This window comes from Puntigrus tetrazona, chromosome 23, assembly GCF_018831695.1.
Source record: "Puntigrus tetrazona isolate hp1 chromosome 23, ASM1883169v1, whole genome shotgun sequence".
Lineage (NCBI taxonomy): Eukaryota > Metazoa > Chordata > Actinopteri > Cypriniformes > Cyprinidae > Puntigrus > Puntigrus tetrazona.
Genome location: NC_056721.1, coordinates 12045889 through 12061565, shown reverse-complemented (window position 1 = coordinate 12061565; position 15677 = coordinate 12045889). Strand labels below are relative to the sequence as shown.

Here is a 15677-nt window from a genome sequence, read left to right as displayed (position 1 = left end):
AAAAAAACTGTATTTATTTGAAGAACTGTTCAAAGACACAATAAAATAATTATTTAGTGTGTCTGGTAAAACTTCATTTGAAAATTTTATGTTAATATTGAACACACTAATGTTTAGACAAAGTTTCCCGGGAGACTTTGTTTTTCACTAATTCCTCTCAAAATGTCTACTAAATTTGAAAAGTAACATACTGAGGGATTAAAATTGCTTATACTGATTCAAAAAAAAGTAGCGTACAGATGGAAATTCATTTTTAAAATGGAGAGAGCCGATAGTGTTCTGCACCACCCCCCTTTAGTTAAGCCGAGAAACCCTAAACCACTTGGGAAGGTGCTGTGTTGCAAATCTTCAGCGTGCCCTGAATAGCAAATGGTTCAGATCTCAAGTCCACCCCAACCAAAACCCAACCACACGAATGGCGACACTGGTACCCCAAACCCTGAAAAGCCTAAATCGAGTTTCCATGTATGGCATGTGTTTCCTGAGCAAGGAACTGTACAGACGTGGGAGAACTCAGAGGAGGGGGTTGTGGACTATATACTTTCAGGGAGAAATGGAAAGATTTACAAGGAGATTTTCAGGAGAGCAGAAAGGTTCGGTTTTGCAGTTTGCATATCATTGCAGCTCTGGAGAATTGCATTTATAGGAATGGCGAGAGATAACACCTCCATCAATATGACCTGAAGGCAGCAAGGTGTCAAAAGGATCACATGGATTTCCACCATGAGAAGAAAATATGGAAATCTGACCTTTTTCACCTTTCAGAATTTTTATGTTTAACTTGCATGCTCCTGGCACAAACGCCGATGTTAGGATTCAAAATGTATATTTTTCCTGACCTTTCTTGGCCAGGTTATGTATGAAAATATCAGCGGAGACCAACAGACGAAATGATCAATATACTCTGCAACACTATGGATCTACTGGACAACCAAAGTGTTATGTATTTTGGACACGGGGTTCTGGAATCCAACTTGGTGGGATGTTCTTGTTTTTGTGATTGGGTGTAGAGAAATTATGGGCAAGGTGGGTGAGAAGATCACATGAGTTGCAGCTTTTAGGAATTTTGATATTTGGCCTCACAACAACCTTTTTAAGCTTGCAAATTGCATTTAGCTTTAAAAAAATGCCAAAGCTGTAAGTTTTTACAGACTCAGATTCTGCGTAATTTTACATGACACAATCACCAAACAAACAAGCAGATTGGCCAAGACGTGCTTCTTTAATAGATTTGCATACGCCGCTTACATGTGAGCTAAAGAGATTCCGTATCGCCATGACAACATTAAGTCTTTTTCCGTGGCTAATGCTGTAGTTATTTTGAATCAATGTAAAGGGTGAAGGAGAGGGGAAGGGGTTTGAAGGAAACTTGCTGAATGTCTTGGGAATAAGCAGGTGTAGTAGCAGACAGCTGAAGGGAGAGGCGTAAGTGGTTTCCTCTTAAAAGGTTTGAAGGGTTATTTATAGATACCATCACAGTGTGGTCCCAGAAGAACACTTCCAACAAGATGGCACTGATCTATAATATTCTCTGTCCCTCAAATCAAATTCCAGCCTATCTTTGTTATTAGTGATCTGAACCAGAGTCTTTTTCCTTTAAACATCTCAGCATGGGTTGTTCTTGGGAGTCTTGACTGCTGTCATTAGCACTTGGAAGAGATGGAATGTTATTTTTTCTTACTGGACGTTCTCCATCATTTTAAGAAACTCTAAAATAAAAAAAATAAAAAAATGAGATGGCATAAAATACAAGCCTCTTTCCTGGTATTGTTTAAACTCTGTCCACTCTGAACATGCTTTGCATTCAAATACTGTGATTTTTCTATAAGGAAATGGCTCTGTTCTCTCATTTCTTGGGATTCAAACGAACTGGAAGTCAGGAAAAACATTCCCCTGAGTATGTGTGTAATTACATATTTTTATATATGTGTGTAATTTTATATGCTATAATAAACACTTGAAAGTCCTTAATTGGGATAAAACATGTTGTAGACATGCATATAGTTATCACTGCATTAAATAACAAAATATCTAACCAGACCGAATTTGCAGTCAAATTACGCAAGGGCTTTTATCATATGTATCTAAATTTAGCTATTGGCTCAGTATTTTGTATACATATACAAAAAAATAAATAAAGTATAATCTCTAGGTGACATGGAAATGGTAATCTGTTTCTTTTATTAATAATCTACTTTTACTTTTACAGTCCCACTTTATTTTAAGCTTCAGTTCTCACTATTAACTAATTACTGCTTACTGCTAAGGTAGTTGTAAAGTTTAGATCTTGGGTAAGATTGAGGATCTATATGTGCATTTCACACAGAATATGCGATTTAAACACTAATGAACAGACAATATGCTAGTAATATGCATGTTACTAGCAACTAGTTAGTAGTGAGAGTAGGTCTCTCATACTAAAGTGTTACCTTTTTTTACCTTTTTTCAATAAAGAATAAAATTTGCTTTACCATCAAAATCAAGCTTCCCGTCTTTGTTTGTATCTGCATCGGCCATGAGTTCATTTATGTCTTCTTCTGCCACTGGCTCACCAGTTGCACGCAAGATATCAGCAAACTCTTCACGATCAATGAAACCATCTTGGTTCCTGTTGGAAAAATATAATTTTATTGCAGTTTTAATTGCAGAATTGTTTATGATTTTGTTGTCAAGCTAAGTGACTTGTCTTGTGATGTCAGGATCTGACTGTGATGCCAGGATGATTTGGAGGAGTGTTTTGGTTTAAAGCGGTCATGAAGTAAGAAACCAAACTTCCTTTAATCTGTTGACATATAATGGCCGTTCACATGTGCCGTCTTTTGTTCACTGAAGTTCGCTATTTCAAATGTAGACGCGCGGTTTGCACGCTCATAATGGAAGCAACGCGCTTGTTTTTTTCCAGGCGCCACATAAAGATAAAAACATTTCAACTTTTCAGAAGGCCACAAGCACACCATGGGTCATCATTTGACCCGTAACAACATTGAAAGGTCATCCAAAATCAAGCAATAGTTTGTCAAAGCTGTACAAGTATAGGTATTTTAAAGAAAATTGATCTGCTGCAAGCGATTTTTAGTCCTGGAAATCCATTAATCATTTGCTGAAATTTCCACATCTTCATATATATATAAAGTGGCTTTAAAGAACATTTAAGTTGACGGTCAGCGTGTAAGCTGTCACTGGTCCTCTTATAGCATCAAAACAAAGCTTATTCAAATGGATAAGTCAAGAAAGCATGCTCCCTTTATGATAATTAAAAAGCTGTCTCTCATTTCAGTATATCACAACCTCACAAAAATGAAAACTCTGAAATGAACAAAACAGAATTGGCTGCAATGATCATTGCTACAAAAACACTTTGAAAACAGAAACCTTTAAAATTCAAACACAAATACACACTAGAGTATTTTGAAAATACTTTCACCAGTATCCTATTTCTACAGCTTCAACTGACTTTTTGCTGGCATTTTGTCCTACTTCAGGTCCTGAGAGATGGCGCCCTGGAATCTGAATGACTCTACTGCAGCCACAGTGCTGTCTTTAATGGTGAGTGGGGGGAGAGCAAGGGACTCCTGAAGTCCACTATCATCTCCAATAATTTGACTGTGACATCCAGCTCTAGAAGAAACTTCAGAAGCTTGACAGAGGGATCAGTAAAGGTGCAGTCATATGTGTACAGAGGGAGATAATACATCCCTGGGAGCACCAGCGCTGATCACGAGAGTCCTGGATGTGAGTTCTCCCAGACTCACTAACTGCTTCCTGTCTGTCAGGAAGCTGCTTATCCACTGACAGATGGAGGTGGATACAGAGAGCTAGGTGAGTTTGGCTAAGAGAAGATAAGGCATGATGAAATTGAAGGCTGAAATGAAGTCCAGAAGTAAGATCTTTGCATATTTCCCAGGTCTGTGAAGATGTTACATGATGTAATGCAGTCCCATGTTGACTGCAGTGTAAACAGTCCTGTTTGTTTTTTAGGCAAACTGAAGAGGATCCGGCAAAAGTCCTCCAGCTATGTCCTTCAGGTAGGCCACAATGAATCTTTTAAATGACTTCAGTGACCTCACAGACACGAAAGCGGAAAGGTCTGTAGTTGTTTTTGGGGACCAGAATGATAGTGTAGCCTTTTAAGCAGCGGGGGATTTCACAGAGATCTAGTTATCTGTTAAAGCTCTTTGTGAAGATGGTGGGGGTTCAAAAAAGAAACAGCATTTTCTGTATTTAATTTCGGGGTAAAAAATTTTTAATTAATAAACGCAAAAGAACACACGCCTTGGGTCCATGTACTTTTTGCATTCATTACTTTTTCCTTTTTCAACCCAGAAATGAAATATGAAAAATATGGTTTCTTCCTGAGTGGTTCTAACGCTGATGAATAGACACAAACTTATTTTCATTATTCAAATTCGTATTTCATAAAATATTGTAAAAATTACTGTACATTAAACCTTCTAGCTTTTTAGAGTCTTTATAGCCAACAGACACTATAAGCGTCCTCTTGCAGTCTGCTTACATGCTGTATGGCTTTAGGAGTGACATTCAGATTCTGAAATCCCGCTTGCCTGTATATGGAGAAGTTGGAGAAACTATAATTTTATGTATTTCTATATTTACCCTATATATTAAAATCACTTGAAGCACTCTAACACAATATTCTGTATGTATTTTAAGCAGCCATGCATGGTCACTACCGTGACCTAGATAACACACAAAATTCGGACAAAATTATACCTCAATATATAATTTAATGATGATAAAGTTCCCAAGATTGTGCAATGTTTTTTTATTTTTTTTTTTATCATATTTGTATTAGATCCCTGCATTGTTCTAGAGGTGACTCTAGTTCTCAATTGAACATACGAGAGAAGCATTACTTCTAATTTGGCTAAATAAACCCCATTAAAATGTACATATTTTAATATTTTGTTTTGTGCCTTTTTAAATGTTTTTTTTAAAGGTGCAAATAGTCAGAAACAAAAGTCTAAAAAGAAGACAAAATGTTACTTTTCCGGGCCGCATTTTATGTGTACGGTTCTGATTACCTGATTCCTGATTACCATTCCTGATTACTGATTAAAATTCCAGATAACCAGACAATGATTCATCTTTTATAAATCATTAAAATAATAATGTCTGGTATACATGGAAACTGTGGAGTACGCATATATTTTTAATGACCTTTCTAATGACCTTTCCTCACACTGCTGTTCAGTTTGGTGTTAACATCTAATTACATACTTGTCAAAGACACGGAAGCATTCGGATAGTTCCTCCTCAGTCTTGCCGGCTTGGTCTTCTTTTAGCTGCTGCACCATCATGACCAAGAACTCCTCAAAGTCAATAGTGCCACTGCCTGAGAATGCAAAATTGAGATGTGATGGGACAGACTGAAGTGCAGACAGGATTTGTATTTGTATCCAGATCTGAATGCTTCAGATTCCAATTCTGACCCAACAAATTTTGCTTTATTCCTTAAACATTTCAATCTTACCAAATTAAATTACTCCCCATGCAATATATTGGAAAGCCCTTGGATAATCAAGGAATTCAAATCCATCCTTGATTCCATGAGTAGATATAAAGTCCCTGGGTTAAATAGGATTCCCTCAGAAATACTGAAAACACTGTGGGACATTATAGCAGCCAAGATTATATATAATGCTCCTAATTTCGCGTCAGAAACACAGGGGACTAAACCACAGCTTTAATAGCTTTGCTGCTGAAGAAAGGGAAGTGATTTACTTATCTTCTATCCACAGATTCAAAGCTGATGACAAAAGTATAGGAGACTACACTGACTAAGATCAATCTAATTTAAATCAGACAATGCCCAACAATAGTTTCAATAAATTGAATTAAAAATTTGGTCCAATTATATGCCATTCTGCCAAAACCTGGAAAGCAGCAGAAAGGTTTATGAGAGCTTCAGCTTCAGACTCCCATATGGCATTATAATAATCTTAGCACTTGTAACAAACCATTCGTTTCCAAAAGTTCTTTCAGATTCTAAAGGATAAATTATCTCTCCCAGGATTATCTCTCTCCGAGGCAGAAGACCTTTGTTGGATGCCCCTGGTCTTCAAGCTCCGCTGTAAATAAAGTCCGACCAAACTTACCATCTTCATCTACTTCTTCAATGATAGCATCCAGTTCCTCTCTGGATGGATTCTGACCCAGCATCCTCATGACGGTACCCAACTCCTTGGTGCTGATATCACCGCCACCATCAGTGTCGAACATGTCGAAGGCAGCCTTGAACTCTTTGATTTGAGATGAAAAAAAGGAAAAAATAAATTAGAAAAATAGAATGTGAAAAGCTGTAAAATAAGATTATTACACATTAGCAATTGAAGTGTTCTGAAAGAATTGATGGATTCATTCAAAAGTTCTGAATAATAAAATCATGCAGAGAATGTGAAAGTTCACATACTCACCAGCAATCATTTCCTCACTCAGGAAAGAGCGAGCGTCATTCTGGGCATCAGTTGGCTGATGGAAAAAAAGAGATTGTGGTATACTAAGAGCCGCATGGGGCCTTTTACAAATCAGACTGAAAACGTAAAATGGCATTGTTCATTATTTGGAACTGGACAGCCTTCACAGGGGGTTCCTAATCTTGGATCAAGCAAAGAAAATATATTTTCTGGTATATTAATGGTAAACAGCAGAGGAGACAAGAACTTTATGAAAAGCACTTTCTTTTAAACAGTTTTCAAATTTATAAAAAAATACTTTACCTCGTAGATCTTAGAAAAACTAAACAAAATTAAAAAGTGGACACTGACAAGTTTACGGTTATGTTTATAAAATAAATAAATGAAGTAAATCAAGTAACATTTATTTAAAACTGAAGGAATAATGTAGTGACTAACAGCTCTACATCCCAAATCAATGTATAGAACAAATGCAGAATTTAATCCACTTTTATCATCCATATATCCTAAGCAGACTGGGTTTCTAGTAAAATTATTATTGAAGAGTTAAAAGTAAAGAACACGCATTTATCTGCATAGGTTAGTTCTACAGCCACAATGTGTCAGAAGAATGAAACTGATTTATTTAGATCTCTCATATCACACTTCAGTAATAAAGGTGATATAATAAGAATACATGCGATTAAAAGGGAACGAGTCCGCAAATTGTATTCAAAAACATAATATTGAATGCATGAAACATTTAATGAGATGCGAGAAGTATATATAGATAGGCTGTACATTGAATTAATGGGTTTTTCTATGAAATGTATTTTGGAACATGTAAGATAAATGTGCAAGAGATCTGTCAAACAACATGTTCTCACATTGTCCAGCACTGAACACAATGTTTAAATATAGCTGCAGAAGCTCCTAATACATCACTAATAATCTCCATCCCCACACGATTCACTAAGATTTGATTGAGAAGGGCACAACAACAAGCATGGAGGAAGCACCAGTGACCCTTTTGCCTTGATTTTGTGTAAAAATGCTCTTTTAAACCAACAATAACATGCATTCTTCTCAAAGAGCCAGAATCCTGTTGTTCACAAACACATTCTCAGGAGGATTCACAGAACGACACTGCAAATGTCAAAGGACCAGGATAGTCTTAGCACTGTAATCAAACCCTTTAAGTTCCCTCTCTTTGATGATGTGGATTACCATGTATCCAGAAACCACAATCACTAACACTAGCAAAAGAAGAGAAGTCGTTTGTGGGTCACTAGAAAACACTATAAATACTTACTAGTAGTGATGCTTTGAATATTAATTGCACTGTAATTAACACTACAAGCCAAAAAGACTTAAGCCTACTATTTTCTACCAGGCTCAATATTGACACATACATTTCTACACTCAAAATGTGGTCCAAGGGTAGCCTTTATGCAAAGGGGTTCTATCCAAGGAATATATCATATATGATCCAATCTACTTGACATTAATAAGTTAAAACGACCAATTAAACCTGCACGTATCCACTTATCCATTCTCTTCAAGATCTTCTAGAGAGTTGTCCAGTCATAAGTATGAATCATGTCTATTAGCTTCCAGAAATCTTACCATATTGACAGCTTGTTATTGAGAACAAAGCGGATCTGAAAACAATAACAGTCTTCTGTCCACCAGTCTTCCTCTTATCCGTACGTCTCCAGACTCTCCTAATAAGACCTCATATAATTCTCACTGTTCTAGAAAATGGCTAGGATTGGACAAGAAACTCTACAGACTGAACTTGTCAACCAATGTCTGTTCAGACTTTAAAAAAAAGCCCCACCCTTCTTCTTCATCCCTGTCTAATCCACCTCTGCCCTCCATTGCCCCATATTTAGCCGAAGGATGGACAAGTGGTCTCAATGACATTTCCTTGCCAATAGATCAAAAAATAAGGAAAGCAATGCAAGGTTATTTAAGCAGTGGATAAACAGATTCCAGAAACAGATGCTGGCTACAATCACTTCCACACACAAGGTTGGATTTGTTCCCTCGCCCACATGACTGTGTTTCTTCACCTTATCTGTCAATCTTACCATCTAGCAGTCGGTATTCCTCCCTGAGTATCCTTCTCTATACTGACCAGCTCACTTGGATCTGCCTCACATTGACACATTAGGAAACAGTGAGTCACAAGAAGACAATGAGATTCATGTGAGGCTTCACGGTCAGCTGGTCATTGCATTACATATATATATATATATATATATATATATATATATATATATATATATATATATATATATATATATATATATATATATATATATATATAAATATATATATTAAAGGTAAAAAAATTCTGTCACTGGGGAGGGACCCTACTAATACTATTTAGGTAGCATTACCTACAATTTAGGTATTAAAGGGTACTGCCCCAGAGACATCTTATGCACACTTTTTTTCATAGTAAGTACTCACCACATAAACAAATATGTCAAATATTGAAACTGTTTCAAAATTTTAGCTGTAAAACAACATTTACTTAAAGCTTCAAGTACTTCAAATCTAAAATCCTTAGCTAAATGTAACTACAAATGATAACTACAAATGACGATAACAAGCTGCATTTGTATGAAACAAGTTGACTTCAAATGTTTACTGAAGTATGAATCGCTGTGTCTGAATATTTCCTTACTATATGAAAGTATGTTACATAAGTATGTCTAAATTCATAATATTCATAAAATAGAAGATTCAATTTTCCTTCATTATCAGCTCAAACAGTATACAAATTCAGATTCTTTCAAATGGAAAGGTATTGACCGCTGTGGCTCTACCACAGAAGGCTTAACTTAATACTTAGGATAGTTCCACGAAGAACCTTTAACATCTATGGAACCTTTCCATTTCTTTCCAGAAAAAAAAAGTGTTGTAAACTGAATGCTACATGAATATGACAAACACTTTTTTTGAATGGAATAGCTTGTAAAACGTGTTTAGCACTATTACAGCTTCATAAAAGCAGTGCAATTTTTCAGGCTGGGGTGGTTATATAACATGAGAACTGTCCCATTAAGATTGAATTTCCCACATCAACATTACTGCTTTTCTCCTCTTTACTTGTGTTTGTATTTTCTTGGATGTGACAGCAGAAGACGTGACCTTGTCAGGCTCTTAAGGCTCGCCATCATTATCCTTCCATGCCTTATCTGGTTTCTCCTAATAATCCTCTGACTGATAGAGTTTCGTAGGCTTTGCAAATATATCTACTCCCAGGATGAGTCTTAGTAGATAGTCGTGATCCACATGCTTAACACACCCACACCCATCACTCATAAACACTTGTAACTCAACTTGTAATACAGTAAAATTCAAGTCATGATGTGTAAAGCTGTCATAGCCAAATGCAGACTTGCATCATGGTCTCAATTAAAGCTTCAAACCTGAAACAATGCTGCCTTGCTTTTGGATATCAAACAAAATTTAAGAAATAAAAGATTTTCGTAGCAGACCAACTAGATCTGTGAAGTACACGCAGTGTGAGATTTAAAATGATGAGAATTTTTTTTTTTTTGAAACCTCCTTTTAGTGACCTTAATTGGCCAAATAAAGGTAAGGCTCACTCACTCAGCAACTCATCCTGAGCTCATCTCATTTGCCAAGAAAACTAATGAAAGGAACCTTCTTTTCAGTGGCAGCCTTATTGTGAGTATGGCAATTATTATTCCCATTTGCCAATTTGAGGGCCAGGAATTAGACCCACGTATGTCTGTGAAATCTGAAATAATGAGTCAATTTAGAGCCAGATGTGGCCAATATATAGTCAATGCAGTTGCCACAGTCGTGAGGGGGAAGAACGGAAGTATGTAGCAATTAAAATATGATTACCACAGATTCATATGCTTTCATATAGGCCTACAATTTCCAATCCTTTGTCTCAATGAGTGCATCACACAGCAAAGCCTATATAAAGAAATAAAAGTCACATTTCTTTTCAGTAAAAGTCATTATGGCGACCTGCATTGTAAGGAAGCTCGTCCTTTATATTATAGTCATGCAGTTCTCATCATTATCTATATTATTAACTCAATTTGACTAATTGGAAGCCAGGCATCAGATACACATATTTCAGTGAAATGTGTGACAAATGTCTCAGTGACTAATTAGTCTTTCTATTTTAAAATTTCTCATTAAAGTTTGAGTGTTACTACTTGAAATTTACCTCATAGTGAAAATTGCACACAACTCTTTTCAGTTTTTCCAAAGTTGTGATAGAGATAGACAGACACAGACAGATGAACAGATAGATAATTAAACTCAAATAATTAAACACCCTCAGACGTTCTACCTTTTAGTGTCACTAACTCTCACTGAAAAAAATTCCATTAACTTATGAGCATCAGAATAGCTGCTTACTCATTACGGATAGATTTACATAAATGAACAAATCACTAAGGGCAGATTGAGTGTCCTGTCATCACAGTTTCTGAAGCAGCCCCCACCCAGAGTGCACTGGTGGGGCTGCTGCACATAGGCAACCTCTGGGGGCTTCGTTAACAAGCATTTATTCTTCATGAGTGCCTAATGCCACCCCATGCTCTCCAAGACGCTCAAGCTGAGGTAATTGACAGCAGCAACTGTCAACTTCTCGTTCCAGTCGCTCTGCCTTACACTCCTCCTTTTTTCTTCGCTCTATTCTTGGACATTCTTAAACACAGCAGCTGAATCCTGGAGAACAACTAGATGTGTAGCAAGCTAAATAAGGAGAGAGCAATGAACGCCCCTGCTCTTGTCCTCTCCTTAAACCCCTGTTATCTATCAAGAGCTCTCTCTGATCCGGCACCACTGAATGCCAACAAGCCAGCGGATAGGATTAAATATGATTGTGTTTGAACAAAACCTTTGTACCACAGGGTTTGATTTATCAGCTGACTGCACAGGACGTGACGAATCAATGAGGGCATTTTTATTTTTATCTAAGCTAAGCCTGTCAATCACAATGAAAAAAAAGTAGCTATATAAATCTCACTGTGACAACTCTTCCTGCATCCTTCCACCATAGTTCACAATTAGTTAATAAGACTTTTTCTGTTTACATTTTCATCTTCCTTCGTTAGTCCCGCTTTATTTGATGACAACAAAAAGCTAAATCAAATACTTAGACAGTTATTATTAATAATAAGTATTATTAATAATAACAATAATAAATATACTAGTTACACTGTTAAATGTGTTTTATTTGCACTTACGGATGCTGTGCTTAAATAAAGTTAGCCTACATGTTCTAGCATTTTAACTTAACTGAGAGTTTGTTTGTTATAGTGTTGTCAAAAGACTTTTTAAAGTAGACTACCCGCTCAACCTGGTTCTTGACCCGTACGGGAAACCTCGGAAACCAGTTTAAAAACGGGATGTATAGCCTACAGTTTGCTGTATGGACTAGTAAACACAGTAAACACTAAGCCGTCAAAACCCGTCAAAATAAAAGTTCGGTTAAGACGTTGTGACCGAAATATATTATTATAGTTTTCTAATCATGTATGTGATATGTTTAAAATTTAATTAATGAAGAGACAAATGAAGTTTGGGTGAAATTCGTTTACTGTTTTTCACACTTTTATTACTTGTGGAAAAACTCGAGACACAATTTTAAATAAGTAAAGAGTAGTATTGATTTTTGTGCACTTTTCTTTTTTCTTTTTCTCTTTCTCTTTTATTGTCTCTGTTAGGAGAAATTTGTCTCAGGCAACCGGGAGCATATAACAATACGCATATTTACTAAGCATAAAAAAAATATTATGTGACTTTCCTCGCGGCAGGCTACAGCAAAACCGTTTTAAATCACATTTAATGGCAATTTTGACTAAACGTTTCCAATTAATCATCACCAGTTGAAAACTTTTGTTTATGAAACAAATGAAAACAACTAGATGATTCTAACTGCTTATATTTAATACTAAACATTTTAAATGGAATTGGAAAGAAATTAAAACAAATGTGTTAGTGATTCTATGGATTTGGAAAGAATTGCATTTTGCATGTGCATTTTTACAGTTTTATAACCTGCATATTGTCTATGACAATGAGTAGCACTAACAAACATTTTCGTGATTTTATTATGTTTTAAATCAGTAAGCAAAAAACCTTGATTATAAGGCAACACTCCACTGCGGTTGTAACGGACTCTTTAAACTGGTTATTTTTTTCGCAGATATGCCTCTTTGAAAGACCTTAAGCCACACCTTCATTCGCTCACCTGTCTGCATCTTTTCTCGAGGCACAGCGCGTGCAGGCGCAACAAGTGCTCGCCTCGCGCCGTCAAACTCCCGAAGCTGCCGCGAAAGCGCTCGTCGTCGCCCAAATGCGTTTCCCACGTGCTTTACCGCCCTTCGTGCTGTGGGGCGCAGTCTGCGCGTGTCCGACCCCGAGCCAGGACGCCAACATCACTTCAGACGCCCCCCGGCTGCCGGACCAGGGACGCTGCCTCTTCAGATCCATCCTGCCGTCAAACACAGCTGTGCAGGTGCTGGTGTGCGTCTTCGTGGTGATGACCGTCCTCTCGCTCATCATCAACGGCTGCACTCTGTTCAGCCTCGGCAGCTCAGAAGACTTATCCTGGGAGCCACGCTTTGCGCTGCTGAAGAACCTCATAGTGAGTGACATCCTGCTCATTGTAACCCAAGGTCCAACGGTTGTGTACTGTCTGCTGCAGAAGACCACTCTGCCCTATGGCGCTTGGTGCATCACTCAGTTCTTTATTAACACTGTTTGTGTTTTCTGCACTATTCTTACCATCACCTGCATGGCTTTGGAGCGATACCTGTACGTGTGTCAGGCCATCTACTACCTTATTATACTAACCACCAAGCGCCTTTACTTGATAGTCGGGCTCACGTGGCTTATTTCCCTATCCTTATCAGCAGTGATCACTGCTTTGCTCGGTTTAAGCCACAAGAGCTCGCTGCTGGGAAAACCCATAACGGGACTCCTCTGTGAACCGGACACCTTGGAGGCCCACCTTGGCTTTCCACGGGGCTCTGCTGTGTTTCGAAAAGTGGTCGGGCTTGTGGTGACGCTGCTTTGCATCTGCTCCTACTCGTTCTCGTACCTGCGCATGTATCAGGAGGCGCGTAACGCCGTTCAGCCTTTCCAGCAGGTCAACAAGAGGGCACGCAAAACGGTGATGTTCTACTGCTCCATGCTGCTGCTTCAGCTGCTCCCCATCTTCCTGAAGATAGCCTCGGACGCCCTTTGGGAGCTCGAGGGCAACATGGCGATGTTCCGTTCGCTGGATTACACTGGAGACTGGACATCAGCAGGGACCCTGCACATCATGCTGCTGCTGCTGCTTCAGGTTCCTCCTTGCATTAATCCGCTCATTTACGGTCTGCGCAACAGAGAGGTGAGGCAAGCTCTGCCCCGGCTGCTGTGGCTGAGGAAGGACAACCACTAAATTCAAGATGTTTCCAGGCACCTGGCTACCTGAAGAGAAACAGAGAAGAAGAGTGAGGTTTTCATGGTTTATTGTGAGATTATAACGCACAATCTAAAACTTTAATGCAAAACTGTAAATCTGACCCAAATGTAGTGTGCCTATTGTTCATAAAACATGTCTGTACTTTGTCATATACTATCATGCTGTAAAACTGTGACTTCACCCATGTTTATATATTTTATATGTATGATTGCTTAATATCAAACACCTATTTTGTTTTTTTGGTTTATTTTTGACAAGAAGAGAAGTAAATTAGAGTGAATGTTACAGATGCTCCACTTACGTTCACTTACCACACTGTTAAAAGTACTCGGCATTCAACCTTATGCAAACATTCCTAAAGCTGTGTAATATCATTCTATTAACCTTCTTAAAGATGCACTGTAAGCAGGCATAGCAAAAATGAGTAGGTGAAACAGCTTTCTGTACGCCAGAATAACAGATATCAGGGTTTAACTGCAGGCGAATACTGTAGCTTCATAAATGAATACTTACAAGGGGAAGGAAAAACATATTTTACATACGACAAAAAAGGGAATTGTGGTTTAATAGCTACATTTATTTATTTGTACTGATGTGATTCTTTATGTATTGTGACCAAAAAATGCATTTTCATTTAGTTAATGCTCAATGATGCCTTATGAAGACACTGTTGATTCTTTACACTTTCGTTGGTTTTGTTGTATTTTGAGTAGAAAAGTAAGAATTCTGCTAAATTTATTGCGCAAAAGTAATACGTATCTGTAATTATGTACGATGTTAATGCTGCAAATTTAAAAAAAAAATAGTAAAAAACGGTGTCTCCATAGAGATGTCTGCACTGTACTGGTGGAAATAATGGTGAGTAAATCCATTAACTTAATTGTCCAGACTCTCTTTCATCTGTCAATCAGTGGTTGCTACTATTACATTACATTTTTAAAAAGGAACTTTCATATTTTTCAGATTATTTAATTGTATGGTTTGTTGAGAAGATGTGCATGTGCTAATATTTTTTAAGCAGTTAGACTAAATGTTTACCCAATGATTAACTGCTGGAGAAAAAAAACCCATAAACCACCTAAACATATCTATGGACATGAACAAAACCATACAGTATAGCATAATATGGAATATTTCGCAATATTAAACAGATGGCATACTAACACTCAGACCACTCACATTTTCTTCAGGAAATGTATTTTTAATTTATGCTAATGAAACGTAAAATGGTGCAGTACTGTCTTGGAAAATAGATTTTTTTAATCACTTTTTAATTTAAAGTTTATTTAAATAAAAGGTATTTTAAATGGCTAAGTTAATGTAATAAAGTCCCAAAAATGCAAATAAAGATAAAATGTTTATATAAAATGTATTATTAAGTGTGGAAAAATAGTGCTGTGGCTTTTTTCTTTCTTTTAAATTCCTACCACTAGCCTAAACATACCCTCAATAATGAAAAAAGGGTCATTACACTAAATTGGTGCCTTCTCCACTTGGAGAAATTAAAATAAGTTACATCTATATTTTTTTAGATCATTTGAAAGGCTCATTAAAAAAGAGAGACCTTAACAATTAAGGTATTTACCCAAAATAAAACGCGTTTGTAAGGTTACAGTGGAAAAACCTGGAAGGCTATATCAAATGTAACATTTTACAGTTTTTATAAAATCAATGACAGCAACAGGACTGATATGTGACATTCTCCAGCACACGGCACATCCGTTTACATAATACTGGTTTAACATAGCATTGCGTTGTTTTGCACTTACTTGGCGCACAGAACTTCA

At 37.2% G+C, this 15677-nt stretch overlaps 2 protein-coding genes across 3 annotated transcripts; one reads left to right on the top strand and one right to left on the bottom strand.

Annotated features, from left to right (window-relative positions):
• Window positions 1–1203: 1203 nt before the first annotated feature.
• tnnc2.1 (troponin C2, fast skeletal type, tandem duplicate 1) lies at window positions 1204–12805 on the bottom strand. Of its 2 annotated transcripts, none has more exons than XM_043225157.1 (6): window positions 12670–12805; window positions 6435–6489; window positions 6117–6260; window positions 5239–5353; window positions 2472–2608; window positions 1204–1709 (listed from the first exon to the last, which is right to left on the bottom strand). In XM_043225157.1, the coding sequence occupies exons 2-6, from the start codon at window positions 6442–6444 to the stop codon at window positions 1678–1680; spliced, it is 438 nt and encodes a 145-aa protein (XP_043081092.1). In that variant the 5' UTR covers window positions 6445–6489; window positions 12670–12805; the 3' UTR covers window positions 1204–1677. The 2 variants fall into 2 exon arrangements, with proteins under 2 accessions (XP_043081092.1, XP_043081091.1); XM_043225156.1 differs by lacking the exon at window positions 12670–12805 and adding an exon at window positions 8040–8192.
• LOC122329006 (olfactory receptor 2G3) lies at window positions 12775–14450 on the top strand. The gene has a single exon (XM_043225154.1). The coding sequence runs from the start codon at window positions 12775–12777 to the stop codon at window positions 13864–13866; it is 1092 nt and encodes a 363-aa protein (XP_043081089.1). The 3' UTR covers window positions 13867–14450.
• The last annotated feature ends 1227 nt before the right edge of the window (window positions 14451–15677 follow it).

What these genes read in the sequence shown, in the direction of transcription:
- tnnc2.1 (XM_043225156.1), bottom strand. An exon ending in TGCTTCCGTGTCTTTGACAA is followed by an intron (nt 2,609 to 5,238) that starts GTATGTAATTAG and finishes TTTTTCCAACAG; the next exon opens with GAACCAAGATGGTTTCATTG. An exon ending in CGGGAAGCTTGATTTTGATG is followed by an intron (nt 1,710 to 2,471) that starts GTAAAGCAAATT and finishes TTTTTATTTTAG; the next exon opens with AGTTTCTTAAAATGATGGAG.
- LOC122329006 (XM_043225154.1), top strand. Translation starts at nt 12,775, where the DNA reads ATGCGTTTCCCACGTGCTTTACCGCCCTTCGTGCTGTGGGGCGCAGTC.